Raw genomic sequence first — 14,353 nt, 5'->3', positions numbered from 1 at the left:
AAAAATGTCACTGAGCTCTTGTCCCAACATTGACAATGGGGCTTGTTCTGTTCCTTGTTCGTCATGCTCTCACGAATCGAATTGTACATGTTAGTATGTGAGATAGATAAGTTTGCGATTCAGACACAACTTAAACTTGTCCGCAAATTCGTTAGAAAAGATGCAATATTATAGGGGTTATTATAGTTCTATGAAAGGTGCTCTGTTTATCATATTGAAGTGGTTAAATAAATGGGTGACAACTAAAAATCGGCTAAGTAGCTATTTTTCAAGATTCATGTTTCTTAGACTAACTTACAGACATTTCCTGTCACTATCAATTGCTGAAAGTAGGTTACTATTGTCCGGTCATCTCGTGCACAGATTAGTCAAATTAAATAGAATAATGTTCACGTAAAACGGTGCCCATACGAAACACTTACCCAAAAATGGTAATTTCCCGCCCTAATAGCGGACACATCTATACTTTCTATATAAGGAAGAGCGAGGTTATATTTCCCTTTAGACATCACTTTTGATTTCCTAGGGGAACATCATACCCACAGCCTCCTCGGCTTAGAGACTAGGGTTAAGACATCATGTAGAGACCCTAGGAGAGACATCATCCGGCGTTCCTAGCCGTACGACTATCCGCCTCGGCTTAGAGGCCGGGATACAGACATCATTCGGAGTTCCTTGGGGAACATCATACCGGTAGCCGCCTAGGCTTACAGGCCGAGGGAGATCATCATGTAGACAGACTTAGAAAGACGGGCGTAACTTTCACCAAAAAACACAAGCTAAGTGATAGAGAACTTATATTTAGCTTATATTTAATGCCATAGCTGTGTGTGTGTGTGTAGTTTCCTGAATGTAATCTTTGCATTATGTATGTTATAAAGATATAAAAACATAGTTAACCAACATAGTCCTACTCAGACACAGAATAGAGTCACAGAGAAACATGAATAATACATACGGTAGGTATTCTGTCAATGGACTGTTCCGTCCATATAACAACATTATGTTATAGGCCACTCAATAATAATATAGGCCTAGTTTTCATAGATGTTACATAGAATGAGCGTTTTGTCCTACCTGTATCGAGAAAACGAGGGTGGGGGTTGACACCCAATCGCTCTCCTTACTTTATTGGTTTTATTGGTTCTCTCATCCTGGCGGTTTACTTGATAACGAGCGGACAAATTAAATTTAGGATATTCTAGAATATTTCTAAGCTCATCCTCATGTATTTTGTGTACATACATGAGTCGCCCAATTAGATCATAATAAACGCCATGGGCTCGCCTCCGCAAAAAAAAATCTTTTATCCAGATGGTTCGTGTCGCAGTACAAAGTCGACTTCACCGCCGCCTCATCATTATGTACAAAAACAACATTAATTGACGCCGAAACTGCTGCCATATTGACGATTCACGTGATATTTTGTAATCTGCTGGATCGCCAAAGTCGTTGTGTGGTGTGCGCACTCCAATTAAATTACTACGATAATTGTCGCCAAACAAGTCGCTTAACATCCACATGCTGACTGACTCAAGAAAATCAAAAATGTTTAATATTAACAATAAACCCTTTCACGTGCTGTTGGTAAAGGAATTGCCTGTGGTTGGAGATACAATTCAGTTCCCATTTTATTTCAAAAATTATTTAGCAGTGTATGGAAACCGGAGAAGCAGGAGAAAACCCAAGCGGTTTGACAGACGACCTTACTCCTTAATTGTCACGTTCAAGAGGGGAATCGAAACCACGCCAATCGACTCAATGACAGACCTTGTGATTTCACACACCGCTAGAACACCCAACCTCCCGTCTAGCATATAAGTGAAATACTGTGACGGTTACATTATTGTCGAGTCAGGAATAACTTGTATAAATTCCCTGATCGTCATTTGGGGAGGGGGTGGCAATTCCTTTTTGGATATCTTGTTCTGTAACTTTAAAGCTATTGAATTGAAAATGGTACAAGTAGTTAAATTAGCATTTAAAAAAAGTCATTGTCAGGGTAACTTATTATTTTGGGGAAAATTATGAAAAACGTAGGTACACTATATCTCTGCAACTAATTAAGATATCTTCACCAAATTTGTAGGATATATACACAAATATCTACCACAAATATTTCAAAAGTTATCAAAATATGTCTCCAAAGACAAAATATTGTGAAGAAACAAATGTTTTTAAACACCATTTTACAAGAAACTATAAAAATTGTAGATAAAAACTATTTGTCTTGTTTTAGTGTTATCATTAAAGAATATGCAGTCCTAATCTTTTTAGTGCCAGAAATATGGTGTACCTACCTTTTCCATACTTTTTCCAAAAATATGTGTTAACCTGGCAACAATTTTTTTTTCTTTTTTTTAATGTTAGTTTTCCCTTGTTTATTACAATGCCATTTTCAATTCAATAGCTTTAATTTCAGAAACATTTTTCGCGTAGCCTCACCCCTTAAAGATCGGTATTTACAAGGATATGATGGACGACTGAAATCTTCGATGGGCCTCATTTAATCCGATTGAAACCAAACTAGGTTATTATCTACCGTTGATATTTTGATTGTGACTGTGTTGCAGCATACGTAGTAGGCTTAAGCAGTTCAAATTTACATTAGGCTATATTGGACCACTTTGACGTTGCTGTATACACGGACTGGAATAGCAGGAAACGCGTTTGCGGCCGTCAATTTGTCCGAATTATTTTTAGCGGGGTTGGGTGACGCCGGTGGTTGGTCTACACGGTAAGCTCGGCTCCTTCGCCTCTCGCCTCTCGAGCCCATACACCTATGTTGAAGGATCTCCAATGCTAACTGTGCATGTCATCATTCTATTTTAAGGGGTTTGTTTATTGTCATCATGCCATCGACTAAGCTTTACAACCCCGTATTAGTATGAAACAAAAGTAAAATATTAATGTTAAACTAAAACTTAAAACTAAACTAATTAAATAAACGAATTAGTGGATTAATAAAAGTAAATGTATTTTAACATAAACAAAGTAATTTGATGATAAATTTTAATATAAACAAAGTAAATTGATAATCATATTGTGAACCTACGCTAATTATAGATATAAGTAAATGATTAAATTAAAATGTGTTCTATAAAAAATTTAAATATTTAAGACAAATGGTTAGTCTTGGAACTTTCAGGTTATGTTCCAGATGCAGATCTATAGAACCAGGGGGGTGTTGGATGGCTAAATGGTTAGCGTGCGCGCGCTGTATCATAAAGTCTGTCATTGAGTCGACTGGCGTGTTTCGAATCCCCGGTTGTACGTGGCAAGGAGTAGGGTCGCCTGTCCAACCTCGTGGGTTTTCTCCGGGTCTTCCGGTTTCCTCCCACTGCTAAAGACCCCTACGCGCAAGCGAATTATTGAAATAAAATTAAACCATATGTTAGTCCCGAAATGACCTAGTTTGTGTCGAGTGGACGTTAAACCCCATCTCTCTCTCTCTCTCTCTCTCTCTCTCTCTCTCTCTAGAACCAGCAATCTGTGTCACGTTGTAAACCAATAATCTCAAAATAAACCTGTTTATATAGTTTATACTGTATACATTTTTAAAAGGCATTACATAAAATATAACATAATAGTATATAATTCTTGGCAGCCCAGATTAAAACCTAAACTTGTCTTTCTGAACAATTATCAGTCGGAAATATTGCGGGCTTTTAAATCTCAATAACCGAACCATCCACAGAATTGGCAAAATGCATGGTCATTAATTTAAGAATGTCACATGGAAAGAGTGTTTTTTAGATTGTCATATAGGAAGAGGTCATTTTAAGATTGTCATATAGGAAGAGTTCATTTTAAGATTGTCACATGGGATGGGATCATTTTGAGATAGTCACATGAGGTGGGGTCATTTTAGAGATTGTTACATAAGATGGGAAAATTTTAAGATTGTCATATTATGCGGTCATTTTAAGACTGTCACATGGAATGGGGTCATTTTAAGACTTTCCAATCTTAAAGGTTTTAATGTGATTGGAATGAAGAGTAAGTATTACCTATTCTACCGTAATGAAGAGTAAGTAAGTAAGTAAGTAAGTAAGTAAGTAAGTAAATAAGTAATAATAATAAATGTTCATTTCTTGAGCGCCAAATCTATCCATAAGCATGCTCAAATATTACCTATTTCATCGCAACTTAAAAGTTTCAATGTGATTGTAATGCAGAGTAAGTATTGCCTATATTATCGGTGGTGTGATTTAATGTTTCATATTCATTTCTTATATTTTGTTGATCAAACGGCTGGTTTACATATTGGTCGTTCCTTACATTAACATCTGACACTGTCGTAGTTGTGGATTGGTTTGTATATGACACTGTGTCACATGTTGTAATTGTAGGTTGCGGTGTCGTAGATGTTAAAGATGTATTACTATAAACATAATCAGGAATATTATCTTCCTTTGGTTTACTCATCTGACCTCTGAAATACACAATTGATGTTCTTTGGCATGTAAGAATATACACTGAGAAAAAAGGTATTGTAACACCCCTATTTAAATATAGTGTTAATGTTTCAACAGATATCTTAGCTCTATTACACTCTGTGCTGCCTTGATGAAACACTGAAGCAGCAAAGAAAGACAGTTGGGATTCTGTTGAGTTAAAAAAAAATCCTACAGTTCAGTTCAGCTCATTTCATTTTATTTTTAATTTGTGCATATCGCCATCAAAACAGCAAATAAATCAATATCTGATGCAGCCTCCACCAGCATGGACCACCTGTTGAACTCTTATCCCCATTGACTGTATTAGACGTCAGATCGGAGCCTACTTTAATCTGACCCTTTTATATGGTGTAGTGCCTACAAGCGTTACGATTCCGCACTGGTGGATCCCTCTGAAAGGTTTTAAGCTTAAGAATGGTCCATATGTGCTCAATTGGATTTATTTCAGGGCTTCTGACTTGCCAAGGTAGTGTAGCAACGACCCCCTAATGCAACATGTGCACGATGTGGTCTAGCGTTGTCGTCCAAACATATTGGGCTTGTGAGAAAAGGATGATTGTCAAAGTGAGGTACTTCAACCCTGTCCAAATTCTCTTTCTGATACCGTTGGCCTTAGAGATTACCTCTAACTGCTCTAGAAAACATCAAATAATTCATTCCAAACTCCGCCTTAATATGAGCGATTTAAACGGTCACAAATTCCTCAGACATGTTCATCAAAATCCTACTTGTAATAGTGGACATCAATTTGAAGACAGCTATCATTACCTACTAGTTTGCCCCTTGTATTTGGATGAACGACGGATAACAATTGAGACTCTCCCAACACAGCAGAGAAACTACTTTCTGGATCCTCCGAACTTACCAATGCTACCAACTACTCCATATTTTCAATAGTTCATAATTTCATAGAAATTACAAAACGATTTTAATTTTTAATAGGTTTAATATTATTTCTATGTATGTATGTGTGCGTATATATGTATGTATCTGTATATATATATTAAAGTAGATAAAGTACAAGTACTTCTTTGTTTACGGTGGATATATGTATATATGTGTGTGTATATAGATATACATATGTATGTGTGCGTGTGTATGTATATATAATTATTATTGTTATTATTTAAATACCAATATTATTAGCTAACTTTGAATGCATGTGCAATTGACTGATTGATTGAATATAGTTATATTTATGTATTATATTGTAAATAGTGTACATATTTCCTTTGTTTTATTACTTTATATGTTAAAATTTTGGGGAGAGGGATTATATAGGCTTTGCCTGTTTCCTAATCCTAATATTTAATAAAATATTGTTTAAAAAAAACAAAAAAACTGTTACTAGTGGACGCTAATAATCATATGGAAGTCAACCCCATATCATGATAGAGGTACCCGTGATAAGAGTGGTAGTTTGATATGTATCTTAGTGCCATATCCAACCCTTTGAGTCATTACGCACAGAATAAAATACCCGATTTAATGTGACTAACAATGGTTACCTTTTCTTGTAGCAATAATATACCACATCAATTATTATCATGACCATTATACCACATATAAAACCAATTACACCACTCACAATAGGGTCTATAGAGCAACCAGATTCTGTTGGTCTTCCTATACCTACAATTATTAGAGACGGTATAGCAAGAAAATTAACTATGATAAAATATTGACAGATAAACTGTTTTGAGAGAAAGAGGGGGGGGGGGGCAGGCTCTTTGATTTTGTCATGATCTTGTGCGTTATTAGGTTAGATGGGGGAGCTATATGCGTTTAATAGCATCTATCGCATTCAAAATATTTTCGGCCAAGGGGGGTAACTCCGGCAAGATTAAAGGGAAGCTGGTCTATTTTGGCACACAGTCAAGTATACGTTAGTGATGGACGTATAATGTTGAACGAGATAAAACTGCAATCTACAATTTAATATCTGACCCTGATCAAAGAGGTTTAGCCATTAAAATGTTTATGAAAATGATGTCGCTGATGATAAAATGCATGACGAATACATAAATGATGATTCTGCCAATTCTGCCCACCCACCCAGAAATGAGAGATTTCACGTGTTTTTGTTTTAAAGAAAATTAAAAGTATTTAAAATGAAATATCTTACCTACGCCAGTAGTTATACCTTGATTTCCGCCACTAGTAGGCTCTACATCTAAAATAAAAAAAGGATTCTTAAGAGCGGATCCAGAGGGGAGGGACATATAAAATGAGAAAAGTGTCACGGTCTAGAGATAGAGCGGGAGGGTGGGGGCAGGGTTCGAAAAAGGTGTTAAGCTCTTTGATTTTGACATAATCTTGTGCGTTATTAAGTTAGGTGGGGGAGATATAGAGCTGTATGGGTTTAATAGCATCTATCATAATCAAAAGATTTTCGACAAAGGGGGATAACTCCGGCAAGATTAAAGGGAAGCCGGTCTATTCTGGCACACAGTCGAGTATACCTTAGTGATGAACGTAAAATGTTGAACGAGTTCAAAGAGGTCTAGCCATGAATGGGTTTTTTTATGAAAAAGATGTTCCTGAGAATAACGTGCATGACGAATACATAAATGATGACTCTGCCAATTCCGCCCACCCACCCACAAATGAAAGATTTCACGTATTTTTGTTTTGAAGAAAATTAAAAGTATTTAAAATGAAACATCTTACCTACGCCAGTAGTTATATCCTGATTTCCGCCATTAGTAGGCTTAACATCTAAAATAAAAAAAAAGCTTCTCAGGGGTGAATCCAGAAGGGAGTGGCATAAAAAAATGAGAAAAGTGTCACAGTCATATGTTTTATTCTTTATCATAATATTGTGTGATAGGATGGGCATTCAAAGAGCAAGATAATGATATGGACATATTGTGATATCACAATTAATGCTTTGCATCAATGAAATTGAATCACAATGTGATCCTATTGATATCAAAATTGATGTCAAACGGGGTGTTGGATTTCTCTCTTCAAAAACCTCAGTATGTACGCATGCCTGCGTAATTTGGAGACGATGATGGCATCATGCATTATCAACAGCTGTCAAATTTCATAACAGGAACCTGGCAAACCCTCCACTGCAAAAATTCCTGGATCCGCTCCTGATTCAAATAGCTTTACGTAACGTCTGTTTCCACCGAGGTGATATCAAACGTCTCACTGTTCTGCTCCGAATGGGTTAATGAAGACGGACATACGCCATACAATGTGCACTTGGGTCTACTCTTACATCGAATTCCAAGTGTCAAGGGATCTTTTAAGTACACGCCAATGTATACTCATGACCTCGGTTTTACGTCTCATTCGAACGACTAGACAGCTGTTCCTGTCGCGCCCTCTGTCCCGCACCACTGACAAGGCGAAACCAGATCGAATAATCCCAACGAACTTTCTAGGCCAATGCAGCCATCGTCTTACCCACTTAGCCACCGTGACCCCGATGTGATATCACCAAGCAACCAAACATGATATTCTGGAGTTCCACTATCTACAATTATTAGAAATCTAACTACATTAACATGTTGACGTCCGTAGATTGAGACACATTTTGTGGTTTATTTTTATTTAGTTTTCAGTAGTCAAGATTTTGTTTATGTCAGGAATTTATTAGTAAACCGTCTACCGTGTGCGGGACAAGGTGTACAAAATCTTAGAGGAGGTAAACTGCTTTGATACGGGAGGGGGTGGGCTATATGCGTTTAATCTTTTATTGGAAAGATTAAAGGCAAGTCGGTCTGTTTTTGAATATCAGGAGCACAGTCGAGTGTATCTTCGTAATGGACGTAAAATATTGAACGAGTTAAAAATGAAATCTACAATATCATGTTTGACCGTGAACAAAGAGCTCTAGCCATAAAAATGTTTACGGAAAAGATGTTGCTGACGATAACGTGCATGATGAATACCAACATAATAATTCTGACAATTCTGCTGACACAACCCACAAATAGAAGAATTCGCGTGTTTAGGTTTTAAAGAAAGAAAATATATTTAAAATAAAACCTTTTACCTGCTTCAGTACTCGGGCCATGGGTTTCGCTATTACCAGGATCAACATCTAAAATAAAAGAAAATTCTACATCAATTTTCTGCTTGGCTCTAGATTTTTAAAGGAATATATTGTGTAATTAATTATTGTTTCTGTATTATTGTATACCTGGGTCCGTATTCAAAGGATATCTTAAGTCTAAGATAGTCACTTAACTACTAGATTTCACTTAAATATACGTAACTTCCTGTAAGTTAAGGGTAAGTGGTATTCAAAGGCAATGTTAAGTATAAAATTGTCCCCCAAGTTAATGTGCCTTAACTTTTAAGTGTTTAGTCTTTTAGCGGTATTCAAAGGCCAGTTTAAGTGAGAAAAATCCACTTAACTTTAAGTGACCTATGGGAGGTACCTTAAAGTTAAGCGAACTTATAATGGCTTCTTTTAACCGGAGTACACAGTGTAGTAGCAGGCCCGTAATGGCGTTTTTAAAAGTTAGGGGATTGAGATTGAAACAAAGACAATGTCGCCGAGCGTAGCTGGCCTCAAACTTTTCTTTTTCATCGTCAGCTTTGATGTTGTAGTGATGTAATAGTGTATAAGCTTACTACCACCGAGATGGTCAAGGATATATTTTTTTTCCGATCATTTTATCCTTTTCGTATTGCTTATTCATGTCTTTCACGACTGTCTTATAATAAAGTTTAATGCGCTAAATTGATTTGTAAAATCTGACACTGTGTTGATATTTTATTGTAGATTTCGACAGACATTTATACTACCATGAGAAACAAGGCCTGATGTACTTTTTACAATTTCTCTCATTATTTGAAGTTAGCTGCGAATTGGCAGTAGTATTGTTTTTAACATGTTTTTGTCTTCGTTTGTAAATAAATTTACAAATATTCATATGATGATGATTGCTGGTTGCAGTGTGCCACCAATATTTTACAATTAATTTCTTGTACATATTACTTATTGCGTTTTAATCGGCATTCTTCATTTAGAAAATAACGTCACGTACATCGTCATGTACCTTCAACGATGCCAGGCGTTTGGGATTCTAAAGTGAAGTATTTCTATGAATTTCTCAACTGATAGATTAATAAACATAATTTAATGATGTGTTCAGCCTAACTTTAAAGCCAAAAGGCCCTGTGTATAATTGCTAAGATGTTGTTTTATATTCGTTATACATTTTTAAAATAATACTACCACTATTCGATAACTGCAATTGAAATCTATTGAAATTGAATTTTCTTTAAAAATCTGCTAGTTTAGTATGATCATAGCGGTGCTTTTACTGGGGCATAACTTGCGTGCGAAGTTAGAAATTCGTGATTTTGGGCAAACCTGGTTATATAGTTTATACTGTATACATTTTAAAAAGGAATTACATAAAATATAACATAATAATATATACTCTTAGCTATCCCTCAGACTAATCGAATCATCCAAAGAATTTGCAAAATGCATCAAAAGTTATGATTGTTTAATAAATATTATACAAAACCAAGAATACTAGATGATTTAAAGACTGTCATATGTTGTAATTGTAGGTTGTGGTGTCGTAGATGTTAAAGATGTATTACTATAAACATAATCAGGAATATTATCTTCCTTTGGCTTACTCAGCTGACGTCTGAAATACACAAATGTTCTTAGGCATAACATTATACACTGAATAAAAAGTATCGCAAAACCCTATTTGAATATAGTACTAATGTTTGACAACATGTGTTAACTCTTTTTACATTCTGAAACGTATGCAATCTTCCTATACTATCAAGAGCAAACACTGAATCAGGAACGAAGGACAAAACTGAAGCTTAAGTAGATGAATTAATGCGATTCTGTCGAGTTTAAAAATAGAGCCAGAAAATGGGTGAAACCAAGAACAAAAACATGTGGCTGGTAAAGGGCAACATGAAATCTTACAGTTCAGTTCATTTCATTTTCATATTGTCCATAGAGCCGCCAAAGCTGCGAAAGAAGGCAACTCTCCTATTCATTGATTGCAGCATGACACGTCAAATCTGAATTTGCGTTAATTTCTCCCATTCCTGGTGTAGTGCCTGATCACAATTGTCACGATTCGGCACTGGTGGATCCCACTGACGGGAGTTTCGCTAACGAAGTGTCAAGATATCCTCAAGTGGATTCAGGTTGGGGCTTCTGGTTGGACAATTGTGTAGCGTAGCAATGCCCTTTTGACACAGAAAATGAACAACGGCACGCGCACGGTTTAGTCTTGTGAAAAAAGGGTGATTGTTAAAGTTGGGCACTACAACCCTATCCAAATGCTTTCTTTGGTACTGTTGGTCTTAGACATAGCCTCTGACTTTTACCAGTGGATGTTTACAGTCATGTGGAAGGCAATCCCATATCACGATAGAGCCACCACAGTTTTGTGGTTGCATGACACGAGAGATAATCTGAGCCGTTTACCTTTTCTTGCAGAACTAAAATACCACACCAACCATTACCGTGACCATTATAACACTTATATATCCAACAGCACCACTTACAATAGCCCCTGTACCTACAATTATTAGCAACAATATATAGCTTGTGGTGTATAGCTCGATTTCGGAGAAAGAAAATTAACTGTAACAAAATATTGACAATTAAACTGTTTGCTAGAGATCAAATCAATTGAAAAGAGATGATCGGGTGTGCCATTTCAGCTAAGGATTGCCTTAACAATAACCGCTACAAACAACACTGTGTGACAAATGAAATAGCTTTGCTTAATGTCTGTGTCCACCGAAGCAAACCAGTAACATCACTTAAAATGTGAATTACAGGGCCATCTTAGTCCACTAGAGTTCCACTATCTACAATTATTAGGAAATGAACTAAATTAAAATATTGAGATCTGTAGAGCCGCTAGAGTATACAGGAGGTTCCTGTATATTAGGAATCTAACTACATTAAAATATTGACGTCCGTAAAGTAAGCAAAATTTTAAGGTATACCTTTGTTTTGTTTTCAGTAGTCAACAGTTTAAGTCAGAAATTTATTAATAAATCATCCAATCCTTTGTGCAGGGCATTGTGTGACAACTCTTAAAATGAGCAAACCTCTTTGATTTTGGCTTGATCTTGTTCGTTATTTCGATTAGAGATGGGAGAAGCTATATGTGTTTTATCTTTTATTGGCAAACCGGTCTATTTTTGAATATCAGAAGCCAGTTAAGTATACCTTAGTAATGGGCATAAAATGTTGAACGAATTAAAATTGAAATCTACAATTTTGTGTTTGACTCTGATCAATTAACTTGTTCCAAGGAGCTCCGTGACGTTTTTTTTTTAAAATTGTATGCTGACATCATCAGTCATCATTTAGCGTCAAAATAAGATATGATGATGTCATGGGTTTGATTTATGGTAATTTCTGACAAAATATTCTGATTCACAGTGGTCATGCATATATCTGTGACAATTTTATACAGCGAAAATATAAATATGACAGGAGATATGATACTCCAAAGGTACATTTGGCGGCAATTTTGGTTTAATTTAATTTAGGCCCTTTGCCGCAACGAAAATCAGGGAACTTTGGATATGTTGTAGAGGGTGGTTCCACGAACACAACGGTACCAAGAAACCTTCTTTTGCAATTTGTTCTAGCTCAACTCCTACTTTGACTAGACTCATTTTTGATATCAGGTGAAATACATTGATCAACCATACGGTTACATACGTTCGGCCAAGCCCGAATTTCAGATATATTCACGGAAATAAAATCCCCAACGTATTATGTTATACAAATATTGAACGACATTCCATGTTTTTTACAGATTTAATAGGGTAATTTATATAACAAATTCCGTTACTCAGCAGGTAGAATAACCATACACACGACATACTTACTGTTACATTTTAATTCCGTGTAATAACTCTAATCTTCGTGTAATACATATTAAGAATTTCAACGATGTAACATTATACACATGACATATTTACTTTGAACAGTAAAATGTCACCTAATCATGGTATACATTATATACATAAAATACTTACTTTCAACTGTGACATTTTTATTTTCTTGTAACGTCCCTGGATTAGTAGATATAGTAGGAGCTCCAGTTGTTATACATTGATATTCAGCAGCGTCATTAAAATCAGGATTAATTATAATAATTTGTAGGAAGCCTTGTGTTGGTTGTTGATTTATATCATAATTACCAGTCACTGTATATTTAGGTGGTGTTATTCCTGTTCCAGGTGTAGTCCCTGCCCCATTTATTACTGCCATGAGCGTTGTTTGTGAATTCTGTACCAGGGTACGTTTGTTTATCTGTATACTGTATAGGTTAGTATAAACAGAGTTAGAAACAGGTGAACACCGTAATGTTAAAGATGTAGCACCTGCCTTTAGATTCTGGGATGGTGTTATTGTGAGTCTAACAGCTTTGGCATCTGAAAATATATATCAACTACAGAACAGTGTGTGTAAAAGGTTGCATGATTTTGTATACATCAGTATAAACAGATTTAGAAACAGATGAACGCCGTAATGTTAACGATCTGCCTGTAGATTCTGAGATGGTGTTATTGTGAGCCTAGCAGCCTTGACATCTGAAAACATATATCAACTACAGAATAGTGTGTGTAAAAGGTTGTATGGATTGTTTGTAAATATGTCACGTCTGATAAGATTGTATAAACAATATTGACAAAATGAAAATGAAATGGAGTTTAACGTCCTACTGTTCTGCTCCTAACCTGGGCTAATGAAGACGGGCATACGCCATACAGTGTGCTATGAGGGAAATTTTGCCCGGACAGCGGCACTAAGGCCTACTCTTATTTCGAATTCCAACTGCCAAGGGATCTTTTACGTGCACGCCAATGTGTACACGGGACCTCGGTTTTTCGTCCCATCCGAACGACTAGACAGCTTTCCTTGTCAGACAATATTGACAATTAGCCAGTTAGACACTATTGCAGTCTACACAAAATAATTTTGTGAAATTATTACAACTTTCTGTGAAGGTGTTATATTCAGAAGAGCTTATTATTTTATATCTGTATAAAATATACAAAATTAATTTAACTTTTCCAAGACCATGTTATAAAGCCCCTTTACACATAAAGAATCTCTCACTACCCGCTTACTACGCTCAAAATTACATACAGCGTGGGGAGGTTGCGGTGAAATATGGAAAAACAACTCAAGTGTAAAGACAACTACCCTCTCAGTACACGCAAAATTGCAGAAATGTTCATCCTTTTCTACGTTTTCATTACGCGTACACAAAGCCCAACGTTCCCTCCGTGCTAAACCACGTTGTCACAGCACTCTAAAGATCGCGCCGCGCTAGCAGAACCCTCCAACCACGTGATTGCTAACGTCACAACGACCTATCCTCGACTGTCGGAATTTTAGTAGATAGGAGAGGTACCCGTTTTCATCCATCAAGAGAGCAAAGCAAGAAACCTTCCCACATAGACCATGACTTCGCTACTAAGTAAAACATCCGTCAGATCGTGTGTACGAGCGGCCTGGGCGTGGCGAGATGTTTATAAGCGTGGTTTTCGTGGCGGGGAAAGGACCAAAATTAAATAAATTTAAATTGCCCGCCAAATGTAATTTTTTCCATATTAATATTTTCCCCGTATAAAATTGTTGCAGATATACATATGGCCGCTGCAAATCAGAATATCTTGTCAGAAATTATCATAAATCAACCCCATGACGTCATCACGTCTTATTTTAGCTTTATATGATTACTTAAATGTAAAAATAGCACATGCGAATTAAATTACAGCTCGGTCCTGAATTATCCCACTTCTTCTAAATTCTTAATAGGCTATCACATTAACTAAGGACACCAAGTCATCAAAACAAGCTAACGAGAGTGTAATTCCTGAATTTAATGTAAATTCCTGAATTTAATGTA

General features: G+C 36.2%; 1 protein-coding gene and 1 long non-coding RNA gene across 3 annotated transcripts in view; both read right to left on the bottom strand.

The window, feature by feature from the left end:
- Nucleotides 1–3,516: 3,516 nt before the first annotated feature.
- On the bottom strand, nucleotides 3,517–9,097 carry LOC130014054 (uncharacterized). The gene is made up of 5 exons (XR_008789012.1): nucleotides 8,470–9,097; nucleotides 7,131–7,178; nucleotides 6,586–6,633; nucleotides 5,969–6,092; nucleotides 3,517–4,435 (listed from the first exon to the last, which is right to left on the bottom strand). It is a non-coding gene; the product is annotated as an uncharacterized LOC130014054 (long non-coding RNA).
- Nucleotides 9,098–9,784: 687 nt separating this feature from the next.
- LOC126830091 (uncharacterized) overlaps nucleotides 9,785–14,353 on the bottom strand; it is a 40,709-nt gene continuing 36,140 nt past the window's right edge. For both annotated transcript variants that reach the window (XM_056102884.1, XM_056102883.1), the window contains exons 5-7: nucleotides 12,471–12,869; nucleotides 10,894–10,987; nucleotides 9,785–10,087 (exon numbers count right to left, since the gene is read on the bottom strand). In XM_056102884.1, coding sequence (XP_055958859.1) covers nucleotides 10,908–10,987; nucleotides 12,471–12,869 — 479 coding nt within the window. In that variant the 3' untranslated portion in view covers nucleotides 9,785–10,087; nucleotides 10,894–10,907. The remainder of the gene's footprint in view (nucleotides 10,088–10,893; nucleotides 10,988–12,470; nucleotides 12,870–14,353) is intronic.

Source organism: Patella vulgata, chromosome 8 (genome assembly GCF_932274485.2).
Source record: "Patella vulgata chromosome 8, xgPatVulg1.2, whole genome shotgun sequence".
In the NCBI taxonomy this organism is placed as follows: domain Eukaryota; kingdom Metazoa; phylum Mollusca; class Gastropoda; family Patellidae; genus Patella; species Patella vulgata.
The sequence above is the reverse complement of the archived record's forward strand: the minus strand, read 5'-3'. Positions and strand labels throughout refer to the sequence as shown.